Source organism: Cebus imitator, unplaced genomic scaffold (genome assembly GCF_001604975.1).
Source record: "Cebus imitator isolate Cc_AM_T3 unplaced genomic scaffold, Cebus_imitator-1.0 Scaffold335, whole genome shotgun sequence".
Classification (NCBI taxonomy): domain Eukaryota; kingdom Metazoa; phylum Chordata; class Mammalia; order Primates; family Cebidae; genus Cebus; species Cebus imitator.
Genome location: NW_016107650.1, coordinates 712,677 through 732,193, shown reverse-complemented (window position 1 = coordinate 732,193; position 19,517 = coordinate 712,677). Strand labels below are relative to the sequence as shown.

Below are 19,517 nucleotides of genomic sequence, written 5' to 3'. Positions count from 1 at the left end.
GATCTCTTGACCTCGTGATCCACCCGCCTCGGCCTCCCAAAGTGCTGGGATTACAGGCTTGAGCCACCGCGCCCAGCTCTTCTTTATTCTTTACATGTTCTCTATATTCTGAATTAAACTTTCCATATTTAAGAAGGAGAAAATGTCATTTTAGAAGGAAAGGAGAGAGGGAGAAAACAACATCCTAACATATTTGGAGACAGGAGAAGGGAAGAAAATACGACATGTTAATACTACAAATTGTGATATAAATCCTCCATTTGCTTCCAAACTGCATTCTCTTGACTATAAGATGGTTGATTATAGTGTGTGTGTGTGTGTGTGTGTGTGTGTGTGTGCGCGCGCGCGTGCGCATGTTTGTTTGTTTTGAGATGGGGTCTTACTCTGTCACCCAGGCTGGGATGTAGTGTGGTGTGGTCATAGCTCACTGCAAGTTCAAACTCCTGGGCTCAAGTGATCCTTCTTGTTAGTTGGGGCTACAGGTGTGCACCACCATACCCAGCTAATTTTTTTAATTTCTTAGTAGAAATGAGGTCTCACTATGTTGCTCAGGCTGTATGTTTTCATATACTTGATTTGGATGCTGGATGTTATTTTCATAATTATATTTCAGTAAAATCAGAAATTCAGATCTTTGGAGGCATTGGTTCATTTATATAGAGTCAAATGTAGAGTATTCAAGAACTGATTACCCAAACTGATAATTTTCCTGGCTCTAACTTCTCCTGATTCACCTGGTTCCTCATACTCGCACATGAGACCCTTTTCTGTTCATCAGTCCCCACCAGAAGTCCCCTAAGAAAGGAAGGAGATGAGGGTCCCCACGACAGGCTCAGGAAATATATTTGATGGGACAAATGAGTCCCACAAGGTCTAAAGATTCTAAATATAGTTTCATAGTCTCTAATTTATCATGAATGGGATACATGACATCACTGGAAACATATTTAATTTTGCATGTTCTGTTGTGCATTATTTATGTAAAGCAAATATTCTTCTGAATGATAGCTTTGACCTAAGGCATATGGAGAAAAGAAAAGGTTACCCACTTCTCCACCCTCTCTAGTCACAACCACCAATACCAATATAATTGTATGTTTCCCCTGCCAAAATCAACTAATGCAATCTAAGGAACTTCAAGAGTAAAGGCATAACTTAAACACCAGAAACTATTAAGCTTATTGTGACAAGCTAACTGTGTGCATTGGGTGGGAAAGAGAAATGCAAGTCAGGTACATTTAGGTGATTTAATTCTCTGCCAGGCGTTTTCTAAATTATAATCCGCACCTTCTCCCCAACTGGTCCGTTCACGTGAATCGCCTCTCCTTTCCCTGCCCTCTCCTCGGAATTCTCTCCATTTGCAGTAGATCTCCTCTGCAAAGCGATCCTGTGCTCATTCATGTCCTACTTACACCCAGTCATCTCCTGTCCCTTCTGCTTCAGGTTACTTCAGCTAGTGTGTCCACGATTTGAAGGCAGGGCTACTGTCTCCATGTCCCATGGCACATCATCCAACAAGGTATTGGGCACAGATTAAGTGTGAAGCGTATGTGCTCATCGAAAATCTCAGTCAGTATCTGCTATGTGCCAAGAACTAGGGATTTAAGATTAATACAAACATGGTCTTTGCTTAAGCAGCTCGCAGCTTAGAAGGAAAGACAGGTGTGTTCTGTGCTTTGCCTCTCACCTTCTCAAGGATACTGCTGATTTATTTATTAGGGCAGTTTCCACCAACAAATCTCTTTCTACTGATCATCCCCGTTGTTACAGCCATATGGTTTAAGCATATGCTTTTACCTCCCATTTTAAACACAAACATAAATCCCCCGTAATCCCTCAGGGTGCACTAGCTACATACAATTTGTCAGCTCCCCTTGACAGCTGATCTTTTCTATGAAGTTGTCTACACATGCCACACCCACTTTCTCACTTTTGAGTTCATCCTTCAACCACAGCAGTCGGTCCCTTCCAGCCAGACGCCTAGACCTGCTCTCACCAAGGTGCCTATGGTATCCACCAGCCCACCGGACACCGCTCTCCTGCAGTTTGTTCAGCCCCAGCGTCATCCTGCCACTACTTCCCAGGCCCTGGTTTCTCACTGGTTTTCTTCCTACCTTGACAGCCAGTCCTTACCCAACTCCACCTGTGGTTCTTCCTAGTTTGCTTGACCTCTAGGTATTGAGCTCATTCCCAGTATGCCTCCTGTACAACGTCCACATCTTTCTCTGGGTGATGTCATCAACTGTTATGCAGTGAAGACCATCTTGTGCTCACGGCGCTGACCTCCACTCCATCTCCAGACCCCTTCTCCAAGCCGCAGCCTCACCTATCTGCCTACCTGACAGCCTCACCTAGATGGAGCTTAGAGGAGAAGTCTGTGGAGGTCTTGGAGGTCCTAGACAAATAGATTTTAAACTCCACATGCCTAAAACAGAATGGCTATGGATCCCATACCCCCCCAAAAATTGTCCCCTACCTACCCCAGGCCTTCTCTGTCTCTCTGAAAGGTCAGGTTGGTCACCAAGTTATTAAACCACAGTCCAAGGAGCCATACCTAATCCATCAGCAAGTCCTGTATCCAAAATGAAGTTGACATCTGCCCTCTCTCTTATCTCAGTCCCTCATGCTGGCACCGTTCTCCTGACCACAGTCACCTCTTGCCTAGATGACTACAAGGGTCCAAATTCACTTTCTACTTCACTCCTGCCCCCTCCCAGTCCAGTCAGTCTCTCTTGTAGAAAAAAAAAAAAATCATAAAATATCTGAAGATTCGTGTCCTACCCCCTAGAATGTTACAGTGGCTTCCCAGGAAAATGCTACTGAATTCCAACCTCTTGCCCACGAGGTTCCAGTGGCTTCCCAGGAAAATGCTACTGAATTCCAACCTCTTCCCCACGAGGTTCCAGTGGCTTCCCAGGAAAATGCTGCTAAATTCCAAACTCTTGCCCACGAGGTTCTACAACAACTGGCCGGTGATGGCACCAGCTTCCTTGTGCATCATCCCTCAATGCCTCCCATCTTTGTTCTTCATTACACCCCAGCCAAAGTGGATATCTTTCAGTTCCTCAGAGACACCAACCCCTTTCCAGGCAGGAGAAATGGCATGAACGAAGGCCCTGGGAAGATAATATTCTTTGCCACCGCTTTTATAGGGCACACTTCTCTTCCACTAGGTCTGTTGAAGTTATCATGGCCACAGGAGGCCTTTGGAGACAGCAGTTCACACTGTATTAGTCCCATCCATTTCTCTCATAGCACTTACTCAAAGGTACTACTACTTCATTTATGTATTTCCTTCTTGCGGGGGTTGGGGGTTATTTCCCCAAGTTAAAATATAAGTTCCATGTGGGCAGGGATCATGCTCACTGCTGGACCTCAACACTTATCACTATGCCTAGGCATAGAGTAGAAACTCCGTAATACTCATGGAATGCAAAAGTGTATAAACAAGCAGTTACAACACAGTATGATATGTGCTAGTACGGGAAGCAATTCAAAGTTCTATGGAAACGTGAATACAGACTCTTTATAGATGAGAAGATACCTGAGTTAAATCTTTTGGAATCTGTCAAGATTAGAGTTAACATAAAGGTGTTGAAAATATGAAAGAGCCTGATTATGTTCAGGAATAGGAAAGCAATGCTATTTTGTGCAAAGGTAAACAACTTACAATTTATCAGGAAAGCCAGCCATTTGAGAGCTTAGGCGAGGAACAGATACTGTTTGAATTACAAAAAGATAACTGATGACAGTATGGAGGATCACTTGCAAGAGAAGAACTAACTAGTTAGGCAGAGAGACTAACTGGAAAGATGCTGCATGGGAGGAAGTGACTGTGGCAGTGGAAATGAAGGCAAGGAGAAGGAATTAGACCATGAAATACTAAGAAATATTTTTAAAAGCATAGCAACCAATCGCATATGAGAGTAAGGACCAAGAGATGAACATGGCTCAGCTTTTTTCTTGAGATAGAAATACAGAATATAAGCAAGTTTTAGGGGGAAAGTGAGGAGTTCAGTGTGGGACACGAGTGTGAGGTGCCTGGTGCTATCCTTGTGGAGATGACCAATAGGCAGCTGGCAGGTGGGCATGAAGACCTGGGAACCACAGAGGTCACAGATTTAGAAATCAACATTCACATGGGCATTTTCTTCCTAGAAACAGAGATGATTAATAATTGTTTAATATTCACCTGAAGATTTTAGCAAGAAGTTAAATGGAAGATACGTAAAATACTATTCTTATTCAAAGTTCTCTGGAAAGGGAAAAATGGAAGAATCCAAACCAAAGATAAAAATGGTTAAATACCAGAATACTAAACAAAGAAGGCTGCCTTTTAAAGAAAATAGATTCTAAATATTGTTCTGAAGTGTCTTTCAAGTCCAAGGTATTATAAACTCTTGCCAAGTAAGGTTGTGCCCAATAATTTCATTATTTCCTCAGTGTTAATTTGGAAGGAAAGAGCGTACATTATAAAGAAACACATGTACAAAGCCACATTACTGAAATGTAGTTTAAGGAAAATGGGTTGCAGCTATTGCAAACTCATGACTACCCCTTCTAGTTCTCTGGCAGCCTTACGGATGATGTGGAAACCATTCCTAAGAAGGCTATGCTTCTTGGCAATTCCGACTGCCACCATGGATTCACTTCTTACCTCATCCTACCACCCCCTGCCACCCACACCTCTTCTCCAGAACCACCTGTGTGTGTGATTATAGACCAGGAGAGCCTGTCTGGAAGACACCTCATACCTGAAACTCTAGCCAAGCAGGGATCAGAGGCCACCCCAGCTCACCGTCTCCACTCCACCGAGATGAGGCCAGGGACACTTAGCTCCCCCAGCAACCAGCTACCCTGATTATCAGAGAAGCACAAGACTTAAGCTTCGGAGAGGAGGGAGCCCTGCAAAGGGCTGTGAAGGGAACCCAGCAGGCCTCCTAAGGCCAAGGCCCGAAGGGGAGTGCCTGTCCCCACTGAGCCACTTTCAGGCATCCGTAAGGTTTAAATGCCACGAAGCCTAGGTTTTCCCGCTGCTTTGTCTCTCAATTTGCAGGCAAGGCTTGCAGGAGGAACATGTTCTATGAAGGGCACCTGTTCCCAAAATTCCCCTCCCACCTCTACCATGCAAAGTACACAGCTCCATGCTACACTTGCCTACGAGGGCCTCCAGACCGCCCCTCTATACACCTCCGCCTGCTGGGGAGCAATGGGAGGGACACTTTCTGCCATCCGTGAATGCTTTCTTCCATCAGGAGGGTATTTTGGCTATAACTATCATTTTAGGGAGATTTCAGACATAAGCGTCTCTCTGCCTTTCACCTAAGCCAATCTAATTCCTCCATACCAACAACCCACACATTCCCCAACTACAAACTCAGATATCCAAGCCCATAATCCTGATGTTAAAAGCTTAACAAAAAATATGAGGGCATGGATGAACAAAATTTACGAATATACCTAATGGGTATTTCAGAATATATATATAAGAGGACAATGAAAAAAAGTGATTTTTACATTCAATTTTTTTAGGCTTCTTATTACAGAAAAGAAAAAAGCAAAGAAAACAAAGCACCCTCTCTCTTCATCAGTATCCTACTCGGTGCCTCTACACACAGCGGGCACCCCGGGCATTCTGGTAATAGTTGTGAGTAAAGTTCACACTCATGTAAATCTGAGTCATATTTAAAAGGTTGCTGCTTTAGTCTTATGCAGAGAAGTTAAAGGACTGCCAACTCCTTCATCACTCAAGCTCTTTAAAGACTAAGACACAGCCCTGTAGAAATCCTCAAACCAAAACACAAGGGTTTTGAGTGAGGGTTTTGATATTTAATGTTTAAGAGGAGGAAGTCTGAGATGAACTACATGAAGGGATAAAAAGAAGGCATTTTGGTATTGTCGTTTTGGAGGCGAACAGGTTCTTTGCTCTCTTCACCCCGCCCAGGGAAACTCACAGTGGAGAGAGGCCAGGAAATATCTTCCTCAGGCAGGTGCCGATGTGAGCCAGCACCTCGCTCACGTCCTCGGGCGACGCCATCTTCATGGAGATGCTGCCCTTCTCAGTTTCCACAACCATCTGCAAGAATGGGGGGGATACTTCTTAGGAAGGAGTCCAATCCTTTCAATTATGTAAAATATTGTAAACTACACTGTCACACAGATATAGACTAATGCAATATTAGCTTCTTTTTCTTTTAACAAGGTTCGAGGGTAGGACATCTTACATGCACGAGTGAACTCCCAACCAATAGCTCATGAACTACAAGGGGATCACAATATTAGCTTCTGAAGAAACACTTCCTTAAAATGATACTCTTAAGCCTCAAAGAAGTATCTGGGTAGAGGGTGGAGATATTGTCAGAAACATTTAGGAACTGAAGCAAATATTTCCAAGAGCAAAGCTGGAAGTTTCAAATTAACTGCCACATGATAGAGATTGAATTTCCACATTCAAACATGACTTCTTCTTTTAACAAGATTTTGTCCTGAGCTGCAGTCTTACAAAGTTGTCAAATTCCTGCTATCTACTGTAAGTCCGACTGTATCTTTCTGTGAGTACCCATGGGCAATCTAAAAGATACCTTTAACACACACACACAAACGTTTTAAAAACAAGAAACCTTATGATATATTCCAATAAAATGTTAAAACCTTTTGCTTGGGAGCAAAAGAGAAATACTTACAAAAGTTTTTATCTCTCTAAGAAGAGGGGATAATTGAAATACTAAAGTAACACGTTAATAAAATGTTTGGTGTTAGGTTTTACTAACGTGTTAGCTAAGACTCATTCCTACAATTAATTGCTGGAGATGTCAAAAATAATATGTCAAAAAATGTTGAGATTGTGACAGCTAGCCCTCTATATAAGTATCAATTAACTTGTGAAAATGAGGGCAGGTCACAAAAGGGACAAGAGGTTGAAGATATACACATTACAATAAGAACTTCAACCACTTAAAAAAAAGATGCCATTTTCTTTAATCTCAACAACATTCATGTAAACATCTCAAAAATATTCATGTAAACCAGGCGTGGTGGTGCATGTCTGTAATCCCAGCTACTCAGGAGGCCAAGGCAGGAGGATCACTTGAGTCTAGGAGTTCAAGATCAGTCTAGGCAACACAGCAAAAACCCATCTTCCCACCCCCCCCACAAAAAAAAATCACATAAAGTACAATCCTCTTAGATTATCACTTCATCAAAATATCCTCACACATTTACTTCCTGTTCTTACTTTATCTATACAAAAATTTGATGGGAGAACACTGCTTATAAAGTGAAACTACCCAATTGCATTAACAAAGCAATTTTTAGATTTTTTGCCTTAGATTTTCCTAAAATTAGCCCAAACCAAAAATAATACTGTAAAGTCTTTCAACATATTTATGTTAAAAGGAAAAGTAATATAAGGCATGCCAAAATGATGAAATGAAAGAAAACGACATAACTAATGTAAGCATTTAAGGTGTTACTTTTTCATAAAAACCTCTAAAAGAATCTGTCAACAATTATTTAATAAATACCACATCTGTCCTAGTTAGGTGCATATAAAAAAAATTAAAATTCCTATTTTTCAGCACATTCCTCAAGAAACGAAAGGTAAAGCCTTTCAAAGTCTATAGGCAAAGCCTGTGTTTGTCTTCTAAAAGCTGGTTCAACAGATATTCCCCCTGCAAAAGGCAGCAAGCATTATTGTACCTGGAGGCTAACCAACCCAGTAGTCCATAAGATGTCTTAGGCAAGACTAAATCTACTTGGTGCAATTAGGCTCGTATTTTTCATGTGCACATATCTGTGCATATGCATGTTTTTAAAAGCCAGACACTTCAGATGTGCCATTGTGTCTGTGCTCTGCACCCCACCCCCAACCTTCCCAGCATGGGTAATTATATTTTTCTCTCCGGGAGTACTTTTAAATTCTTCACATCTAGCGAATCTATTCAGTTCACAATTTGGGTGCAAATAATTAGTAATTAGCTTATTCTAATTCCATTTAATCTTAACACCTAATCATCTTTAATTGCACAGGATTGAATAGAATGACAGAGAAGGAAAAAAAGGTGACAGGTGGAGGAAGAAATGAGTCCTCCAATTCAACCTTACAAGCAAGCGCTCCTACAACCCTGTGTAAGATGTCACCACCTCTGCATAATGTAAAGACTGCAACAAAGTGATGGAGGTGGAACCAACACAATAAGTCACCTCATCAAAAAAGAAAAAAGAGCTCCCTATTGAATACCTTTTCCCTCCCACTTCAGCTGGGGAGGAACAGAATGTTTGAAATGCATCTTCCTTAGACACCTAACAGGATGTGACCCATGACACCTAATCTACATTTGAAACAATAATCAGGATATAAGCCGTAGTAACTTACTTACGTATGATTCCAATTTCCCACCCTACTCCATGGCCTTTTTTAAGGTTGAACAACCTGACTAAACTCTAAGGGCAGCATGTTTGACTAAACCCCAGCCAACAGATGTGTGAGGTGTTTTTCTTTCCTCTATCAGAAATAGCCATGGGCAAAAGGTGGTTTATCAACATCATTCTGTGACATAGCAAACAATTAACCCTATAATTCTTTTAAAAAAATCATAGCAGGTATTCAGTTGTATAAGAAATGTTCCAAAAATTGTATAACTATAAACCTGTATAACTGCTGGCCTCCATTTAAAAATCCTGAGGGCAAGAGAACTCAAACACCAGAAAATATTGTGGTGTTGAGTCTTCTAAAATAAGATAAAGGTTTCCCGCATTTCTGAAGAAAGGAGAAAGCAGCAATAGTAAAAGCCACATTTCACCAACTCAACAGAACAATCACCCCGCTCTCACACAAAAGGCTGTAGGTATGTGTCAAAATTTAATCTGAATTTACAAACTATAATTAAATTATAATGAAAAAATAGCGAGGACAGATACATTAATAAATCCCTGAGCACATAAGGAAAGAATTCCTAATCAAGGCTAGATTCTGAGTGCCACTGGTAACAGTTCCATCCTTATGATTTTACATAAAAGGAAATCAAAACTAGAGACTTCAAGGAACCAGGGGTTACACAGGTCACTGGTTCTTAATCTCTGGGATGCCACAGAATCAAACAGTGTGCTTGTTAAAAAAAAAAAAAAAAGTCCACCACAGACATACAGAATCATAACTGTCCTGTGTATATGTTGTGTGTATATGAGGACGATGAGGAGGTGTGATGTGACAGAGAGAAGGGTACTACTGAGGTATACTTTTAAAAACGATCACGGGAAGTTCTAAAACACAGCAAATTTTCAACACCATTAGGTTACTGGTACAGTATTGCCAGTCTCTGAAATGCTAGGCCATTTTCAGAAGCAGTACCAATGTTCACTGTAATTTCATCTCAAAGGTCCACACTGTGGGACAAAGTTAAACTGAAGCACTGTTGTAAAGCTGTTCTTTTGGTACCGACACTGAAAAAATCACTCCATGGGGCTGAGGCAGACGGCTTTATACACAGTTCCTCTGAATTGCAGGCATACTACAAGCATGGTAAGACCAATTGTGGCAGTCACATGGGAAAATGAGCCTTGCTGCATCAACACCCTTTCTCACAATTAAATACCATAGTGAAATCATATTTTGAACATAACCTTGGCATTAACATTTCGCGAATGCCCCTCTGCTCCCATCCCAACTCTCAAATCACAAACATAAACATTCCTGAATTAAGACCAGCAAGAAGACCATGGTTATGTCATTAAGTCATCATTCATGAGTGATCATTCACTCTTGCATATGTTTGACCATTTGGGCAAACATATGGTGCTGTGATTTTTCTTTCAAACTCCAGTTTCCGGAGGATGATAAACACATAAGATAAAACATTGCTCTGAGATGAACTGTGGAAAAGTTCCAACAGTTTGTATGCAATCTCAAAAATCTTGGTAACAATTTTAACAATTTTTAAGAACATTATCAACAAACCACACACACACACACACACACACACACACACACACACACTTTGTAGTTTTAAAAGCTAAAACAAAAAGTTGAAGGAAAGAATAAAGACTAGAGCAAAAGTCAATGAAACAGGAAATAGAAAATCAATGAAATCAAAATCAATGAAACCAAAAAGAAAGTTGTTTGAAAAGATCAAATAAATTGGTAGACTTCTAACCTGACTGAAATGGAAAGAGAAAGAGATAACCAAATTACCAATATTGGGAATGATATTCTACAAGTATTTAAAGCATAACAAGTGGATACAATTAACAACTTTATATCAATAAATTCAACAACTTACCTAAGTATCTTAAAAGACACAAGCTACCAAAGCTCATTCAAGAAGAGAAATATAAATGCATCTATATCATTAAGAAATATTAACAGAATTTGCAGTTTAAAACCTTCCCAGTTCAGGCACAGTGGCTCATGCCTGTAATCCCAGCACTTTGGGAGGCTGAAGAGGGTAGATCGCTTGAGCTCAGCTTACAAGTTCATGATGAGTAATGCAGAGAAACTCTGTCTCTAGAAAAAAAAATACAAAAACTAGCCGGGTGTGGTAGTAGAAGCCTGTAGTCCCAGCTACTTGGGAGGATGAGGTGGGAGGATCGCTTCAGCCTGAGAAGCCAAGGTTGTGAACCAAGATTGCGCCACCACACTCCAGTTTGAGCAAGACAGCGAGACCCTGTCTCTCTCTCTCTCTCTCTCTCTCTCTCTCTCTCTCTCACACACACACACACACAACCTTCTCTTTGAGAAAACTCAAGGCCAATAACTTCACCAGTAAATTCAACTAAACATTTAAGAAAAAAATTAATACCAGCTAAACAAAAAAAATTTAAGAGGAGGAACTACTTCCTAATCATTCTATAAATCCATGGTTCTCTAATAGAGAAGCCAGGCAAAAACATTCACCAAAAAAATGACAAACCAATAACTCCCACAAAAGTCAATGCAAAACATTCTTCACAAAGTTTTAACACATGGAATTCAACAATATGTAAAAATAGTAATATATCATGGCTCACACCTGTTAATCCCAGTACTTTGGGAGGCCAAGGTGGGTGGATCGCAAGGTCAGGAGATCAAGACCATCCCGGCCAACATGGTGAAACCCCATCTCTACTAAAAATACAAAAATTAGCTGGGCATGGTAGTGCATGCCTGTAATCTTAGCTACTCAAGATGCTCAGGGAGGAGACTCACTTGAAGCCAGGAGGCGGAGGCTACAATGAGCCAAGATCGTGCCACTGCACTCTAGCCTGGTGACACAGCAAGACAACATCTCAAAAAAAGCAAAAAGAAAGAAAAAAAAATAAAAGGAATAATATATCATGGACAAATGGGATTTACCTCAGGAGTGAAAGATTGGTATTTTAAAAATTATTGAATATAATTCACCATTTTAAGAAGCTTAAAAAAAAAGAAAGAAAACCACATGATAATCTCAATAGAGAAAAAACATTTGCCAAAATCCAACACTAATTCCTGATAAAAACTCTCAGCAAGCTAAAAATAGAAAGAAACTTCCTAAACCAGATAAAGGGCATCTATTTAAACAACCTACACCTAACATCACACTTAGTGGTGAAATAATGAATGCTTTCCCTCAAAGACTAGAAATAAGGCAAGAAGATCTGCTCTTGCCAATTCCATTTAGCACTGTCTTTCAGGTACCAGAAGAATTGTCATGGTCTGAGATTTTACCCTACGTGTAAGCCAGTAAATTAGCCTATCACTGTTTCATTGATGCTGCAGAAGACAGGAGACGCCTGGGTCAGAGACCTAGGATTTTATGATTCATGGCACAACAAAAGGCATGTACACCATGTTTGCATAGATTTCCCTGCCCTGAAAGTCCCACAGGGTGACATGAAGGGATTCCGATGGATGCCGGCACACACAGTAGAGGTTGCTTACAAGAAAGGAATCCTTGGATTTTGGAAATCTACGATTTTCATGGTAAGAAATAAGCAAACTTGTTCTTTGTTCAACAGTGAACTATTCCACCATCCCACAAGGATGCTCACTGCAATTATAGCCCTGAAAAACAGCCTGGGCAAAGGGCAGTCACAGCACTCAATTCTTGGCATACCCAGCAAAATATGCGGGAGTATGATAGTAATGGAGGAATATCCCAACAGCAATAAGACTAGACAATGAAATAAAAGTCCCCCATATTAAAAATAAAAGCTACCCATCCATATTCACATATGACATCATCTTTGTAAAAAATGATGAAATCCGTTTTTTTTGTTGTTGTTGTTGTTGAGACAGAGTTTCACTCTTGTTACCCAGGCTGGAGTGCAATGGCGCGATCTCGGCTCACCGCAACCTCCGCAATTCTCCTGCCTCAGCCTCCTGAGTAGCTGGGATTACAGGCACGCGCCACCATGCCCAGCTAATTTTTTGTAGTTTTAGTAGAGACGGGGTTTCACCATGTTGACCAGGATGGTCTCGATCTCTTGACCTCGTGATCCACCCGCCTCGGCCTCCCAAAGTGCTGGGATTACAGGCTTGAGCCACCGCGCCCGGCTTGAAATCTGTTTTGAAAAGCCACTAGAATATATGAGTATAGCAAGATAGCAGAATATAAGGTCAATATGCAAAAATTGATTATATTTCTAATATCAGCGAGAGACTACTAAAAACTGAAATTAAAAAAAAAAAACACTGTTTACACTAGCATCAAAAAATATTAAACACTTAGGAATAAATTTAAAGATGTATAAGACCCAAACACTGAAAGCCACAACAAAATACACTCAGAAAAACTGAAAAAGACCTAAACAAACGGAGAAATAATATAGCTTTCTTAGATTACAAGACTATACATTACTAAGATGTCAGTTCTTCCCCAAATTCATTTAAAAATTCATTTTAATATCAGCCAAAATTTCAACAAGCTTTTTATAGAAACAGGTGTTTCTAAAATTCATATGGAATTGCAAAGGACTTAGAATCACTACAACAATTTTGAAAAAGAAGCAAAACGTTGGAGGACTAACACTATCTGATTTCAAATTTTGTTGTAAACAAGCCACAATAATAAAGAGATTATGAGAGTGGCATGTAGATAAACAAATAGATCAAGGAGACAGGATTCAGAGTCCAGAAACAGATTCACACTTACACGGACTACTGAATTCCAACAAAGGTGAAAACAAGCTCAGTAAGGAAACAATGGTCTTTTAAACAAATGTTACTGGAACAAGTGAATATATTATACATATGAGGGGGAAAAAAAAGATAAACTAAAAAATAATTTGATCTATACATAGGTTTATATACAAAAATTACTTCAAAATGGATCATAGGCCCGTATGTGTAACCTAAAGCTGTAACACTTCAGGAAGATAAAGAACATTCTGTGACTTTGAGTTAAGCAAAGATTTATTCAATATGATACTAAAAGCACAATTCATAAAAGAAATATTGATAAATTGAACTTCATCAACATTTAAAACTTCTGCTCTTTGAAAGACACTGTTAAGGGAATGAAAAGACAAGCCACAGACTAAGAAAAACTATCTGACAAAGGCTTTGTATCCAGAATGTATATATTTTTAAACTCTCAAAATTCAATAAGAAAACAGCCCAATTTTTATAATGGCAAAAGAAGATCATGCTGGCAAATAAACAGATGAAAAGATCCTCAAAATGTTCTGTCATCAGGGAAATGCAAATTAAAACCACAATGAAAAAACACTACATACCTGTTGAATGGCTAACATTAAAAAGACTGACCAGGACACTCATATGCTGCTGGTGACAACGTAAAATGGTATAACCACTGTGGAAAAGTGTGACAGTTTCTCCAAAAGTTAAACATGTAACTACCATTTGATTCAGCCATTCTAGGTAATTACACATGGGAAATGAACATACATGCCCAATCAAAAACTTGTAGTTAAATATTCATAGCAGCTTTATTCATCACAGCCAAAACGGGAAACAACCCAAATGTCCATTACCAGATGAATGGATAAACAAACTGTAATAAAGCCACACAATTGAACACTAGTCAGCAACAAAAAGAATAAACTATTGAAACATGCAACAAAATAAATAAATCTCAAAATAATAAAACTGGAGCTGGTGGAGGGCGAGTATTAGGCAAAACAGCTAATTGCAGCAAAGCACCATGGCACAAGTTTACCTATGTAACAAACTTGCACTCCCAGAACTAAAAATAAAATTAAAAATTAAAAAAATAATAATTAAACTGACTGAAAGAGGGCAGACAGGAAGGAGTATACATTGTATGACACCATTCATATAAAATTGTTTAAAACGCAAACTACAGCAACCAAAAGCAGATACCTGCATGTTGACTGCAGTTGGGGAGGAGGGCCAAGAGAGTCACACATGTGTTGACACTTATCAAATTGTACACTTTACTGCAGTTACTTAAAGCCCAATAAAGCTATTTTTTTAACTTGCATTTTATTAACTGCAAAGAATTCATTTATCACTATATTCCCACTAAGGCCTATATATAGTACCATTTAATTGCTACGAAATTTTAGTGTTAAAGCATGTCTTATATATTCTCTAAGGAACAGTACTGTCACCTTTACATTGCTAGTTAACAGAAGAGCTAATTAATTCTTCACAAACTGAGTGTTTTCCTTAACAGAACAAACTCCCAACTCCTGTCCACACAGCAAGTGTTAAGTCTCTCATTCTGAAAATTTAATCTTCCCTAACTTTGTTTATCTACATTGTCTCACAGAACATTTTAGGTTCCAGGAATCCAAGAAAGATCGTGACCCTTGCAGTGAGAGAGCCGTTGTTCACTCACCTGAGCCGACTTGCTGCAAACGACGCCATGAATCTCCAAGTAGCTGAAGGTTAACTCGAGCTGCAATTGAGGGGAAAAGAGGAAAGAAAAGACCTGTAATGAGGGTTTTAAAACATATAATTCAAGGTTTCAGAAAATGCTACAACTAGAAACACCCCAAGAGCAAACAAGACGCTGGGTATCTTCTGAAGGCCGGTTGGTTTAATATCTCTAAGATAGAAGCGACTTATCAAATTTCAGAAAAAGTATTACTTACTTTACTAAAAAGAAAGGAAGCTGCATACCGACTCCTAAAATTTCATCCTGGGACAAACCTAACAGTAGAAGCTGGCATAAAAGTAATTATAGTTTTGCCCTTAAAAGTAATAGCAAAAAACGTGATTATTTTTGCATTAACCTAAAAAGTTTCTGCACTTATCCACTATTTATTCATTGACAAATGAATGTATAGAAGAAACCATCTAAACACGTTTTTCCCTTTTTCACTTCAAAATTTTGCCTCAGAAAGTCCTATCAGGATAAAGTCAGCGTTGTTCTCCCCTTTTTCTACACCTTTAGCTATTTGTTACACTCTGACCACTTATCAGAGTCATCCATCCTTCTACCGTCTTCCATAACAATTCATAGTTTGAATGGATTTAGAGAAATAAATCTATATTTATCCAACTTAAATCCATATTTCCACAAATACTTCGGAATTTTAAATTGTGCTTAAATGAAAGAGTTAAAAGTCCTGTCTCTGCATGTAGATAAATGATGATTTCTTTCCTCTCTATTTTAACAAGCGCTCTCCCATCTCCTATAATCATCAGCAGTCTTTCTTTAAAATATCTCCAGTCTTTCACTCCTTACCTATTTTTCCTGATAAACAGCCACTAATCTTTCTTCCCGGTTTTTCCCATTACAGCAAATAATCACAGGGCATGGAACTACAGACAGTGGGGGACTGAGTCGGGTCAGTGTATTTTACCCTCCCGCATTAAACCGAGAAATATAATGATAAAAGAACACATCCAGAACCAAATCCACGGGGCATTTATTTCTGCTCCCTCGTGGTATGTTGTACCGTGATACATTGGTAGGATAAATTTTAGAGACGAAAATCCCTGAATCTCCAGTTAAACATCTCGAAGTACACTGATGGGGTCTGGAGGTAGAAAAAGAGCTCATTATTTCATTATTCACTTGGTCAACTGACAGACACTTATCAAAAGCCCACTATGTGCCAGTACTGGAAACACAAACAGGACCGAGACATGTGCTTCATCCTCCAAGAGTTAAACGCAGCACTTAAGGCATGTGTTTAAAAGCACTCAAAGAGAGTTGGAGTTTTCTTGCCTATCATTATCAAGATGTATACATAATTTGGTTTTGAAAAGTCATTTAAAGCAGGAAATTATTTTCTAAAAAGTATACATACCTTCCTTCATTATTTTAATTTAAAGCTTATGAACAAATATTTATTACCCTTTAATATTGCGCCAAAGTTTTTCTTTCAGTTAAGCCCACTGGCTGGCCCTCCAATGGCCTTTCTGCATAAGCCATACCCACAAGCATGGCTTCCTGCTTCCAATTTAAATCTCTTTAAAAATGGAGAACTGGCCGGGCACTGTGGCTCACGCTTCTAAGCCCAGCTCTTAGGGAGGCAGAGGCGGGAGGATAGCCTGAGCCCAGGAGTTTGAGACCTGCCTGGACAATATAGCGAGACCCGTTCTCTATTAAAAAAAAAAAAAAAAAAAAAAGGCAGAACTGCAAAATACTTGCAAAGCAGTATGAGGGCAAACATTTTCTAGATTATTATACTCCTCACCACCCCTCCCACAACAGTAAAGTTGTCCAGACTTTAAGACAGCAATTTAAGTAATTCACTTTCATCAATGTTCAATATGTCATAGATACTCTTCTTTTGCACTCATATTTCATTGCTGCATAAAATAGCTTTCATTAAAAACATTTGCTATTATAACTACCTTAAACAGGTTCAGGAATAAACCCATGACCCTCAGTGAGCATCTCATTCAGTGGGTAGGCGCAGGTGTGAATAAGTGTGAACAGGTTTCCTCTCTTACAGGCTAACAGCTAGGAAAAGACTAGAGCTAGCATCAGTCAGCGTCATCAGGGATAGGAATGGCCACCTTTGGTCAATTTGGCTCAGCAGGATTAGCTGGAGGTCAATTAAGATGCTTCTACTGTACCTGCGAGCTGTCCCTGGGGTAGCAGTAACAGTGCTGGGGAGCGAGGAAAGAGTGCTGACATTTCATCTAGGCCCTGAGGAATGACTTCACGTTCCTCAAGCAAACAAGGAGTGTAGAGGGAAATTCACGTGGCAGAAAAAGAATTTAGGAAGAAACTAAAAGGAGCAAATCAATTAGGGTGACTGGCTGAGCCTGTGAGTAGTCAAAGGTCCAGGTTATTATTAATGGCGAGCAAGGAAGTCTCTAAAACATACTGAAAGACATCACAGCAAGGTTCAAATCATTCTCTCTTATCTCATCTATGGCTATTTTTATTAGGGCTTTGCTCCTAGTCCCAACAACCCATCATCCATGACACTCCAAACCACACAAAGACAGTTGTCACCGGGTTACATTTATGGGCAAGAAGAGGCAGGAAGGCTAGTTAGGAAGCTGAGACAGACGTAGGATGCATGAAGACCCAAAGGACACTTTTTAGTTAGAAATTATACCATCACAACAGAAATTAGTGAATTATTAGATAAGAGGAAAAACTGAACCCAGACTGTCAATAGCTTTTCCACCAATCACTTGCTCACCTCACACCCAAACCCTAGCGAGACAGTGCCCATCCAACCAGCAACAGAGCAGATGTAAATCTGATGAAGAGACTGTCCTTCAGGAACTCCTGCTCTTCCCCAGGCAGCAGTCCACACTTCAGCCCCTCAGCCAGTCCTCAGCCCAGTCCATCTTTCTGAGCTGTTTCCCTCCCACCACCACCTCCTCCACAACCCTCAGTTCACACTCCAGCTCCCCAAATGCACCGTGGTCTTCCAAACCGCTAAGCCTTTTGACCAGCATAAAAACTTATTTGCCTGGTTGATAGGTGATTTTTCAATATGCCCTCTCTGCAAACCCTTCCTTGATCTCATAATTACCCACCCCCTGAAAGAAAAGTTGGGGCCTTCCGGGCTGAAGGCACAGTTCTATTCATCTGGGTGTGGCTGCAGAAGTACTTGCTTTGCAGTTAATTACTGAGATGTGTATCTCTGTTTTGTGCATTTGACTATACATGTTACACATTTCACAGTAAAATGACAAAAGAAAACATGTTTAATTAATCAGCCACCAAAGAAAAGAGAAGACGTCTATGTCATAGTCAGTGCTTTACAATAATGTACTTTATTTTTATTTTTTTGAGATGGAGTTTCCCTCTGGCGCCCAGGCTGGAGTACAGTACTGTGATCTCGGCTCATTGCAACCTCTGCCTCCCAGCTTCAAGCGATTCTATGCCTCAGCCTCCCAAGTAGCTGGGATTACAGGCACATGCCACCATGCGCGGCTAATTTCTGTATTTTTAGTAGAGACAAGACTTCACCAGGTTGGTCAGGCTGGCCTCGAACTCCTGACATTGTGATCTACCTGCCTTGGCCTCCCAAAGTGCTGGGATTATAGGCATGAGCCACCGCACCCTGCCTACACTAATGTTCTAAATATAATTATTTCTCCAGAAAATTAGTATCATTGACATTGGTTTTATTTCTCAGTCAAGTCTTAAGCTGGCACATGAAAACCAGCCTTCTCTAAGGGAGAAAGCTGCAAGCAGATCACTTTGGAAGAAAATCTGCCTTCCTTTACTTGTGATGCTGACAATATCAGAAATCAGAACCCATGTTCAAACTACCGTGGCCAGGCTGGCTGTGAAAAATTATGTGTATCATGGGATGGACCCAAGCCTTTCCTCAGGGGCAGAATAAGGTCATCCAGCAGAAGGCAGGCAGGTGACTTCACAAAAGGTAACATACTTCCCCTGTGTCACAACGTGGTAGGGTATACATATTATTTAGCAGTCTTGTATTCAATAGGTGCTTGAATATTTTCCTGACCCATAAAATTTCCTTCTGTAATTAATTTCTCACCAGTGGGATAATGTCTAATTAACTTCCTCATATCATGCCTTCAGGTATTTTAATGTATACATAGTTTAGTCCAACTTCATTGACATAGTAATTTATTTATAAACCATAATAAACATATAGGCTCACTTTATATTATCTAAAGGGGCTTGGGCCATTGGCATCTCCCCAAAAGTCAGTGTAAATCATGCAAATCCTAAGACTGGAAGTCCCAAAAGGTCCTTTTCATTTGTACCAATAACATTATACTGCCCTAACTTGGCACATAGGTCAGAATTTACGAAACAGTGGCTAAATGTTAAATTTTAAGAAACAAGAAAGGACTAATAAGCAAATAACACTGCAGCCCAAACATCATAGCACAATAAGGCTGGAAGTTTCTACCAGACCTTACCCGTTTTCCTGGGTATGTGGGCAGGGGGAGCAGTGTTGCTAAGCAGAGGCTTTGCAGCCAGCCTCCCCAGATTAGACACACATGTGCCACATATGAGTGGAAGTTTAACCTTGGTCAAGTTACTGAACCTCCCTGTGCCTCAGTTTTCTCGTCAATAAAAGGGATAATAAGACCTATGGCTCTCATAAGATTCTGTTAAGGATTAAGTTATTTACTAAAACAATACTCCAGTAAATGTTACCACCTTTTTAGA

General features: G+C 40.0%; 1 protein-coding gene across 11 annotated transcripts in view; it reads right to left on the bottom strand.

The window, feature by feature from the left end:
- CARMIL1 (capping protein regulator and myosin 1 linker 1) overlaps positions 1–19,517 on the bottom strand; it is a 351,508-nt gene that overhangs the window by 183,437 nt on the left and 148,554 nt on the right. For all 11 annotated transcript variants that reach the window (XM_017505212.2, XM_037730170.1, XM_037730172.1 and 8 more), the window contains 2 exons: positions 14,781–14,840; positions 5,955–6,076 (listed from right to left, as the gene is read on the bottom strand). In XM_017505212.2, the coding sequence (XP_017360701.1) occupies positions 5,955–6,076; positions 14,781–14,840 (182 nt within the window). The remainder of the gene's footprint in view (positions 1–5,954; positions 6,077–14,780; positions 14,841–19,517) is intronic.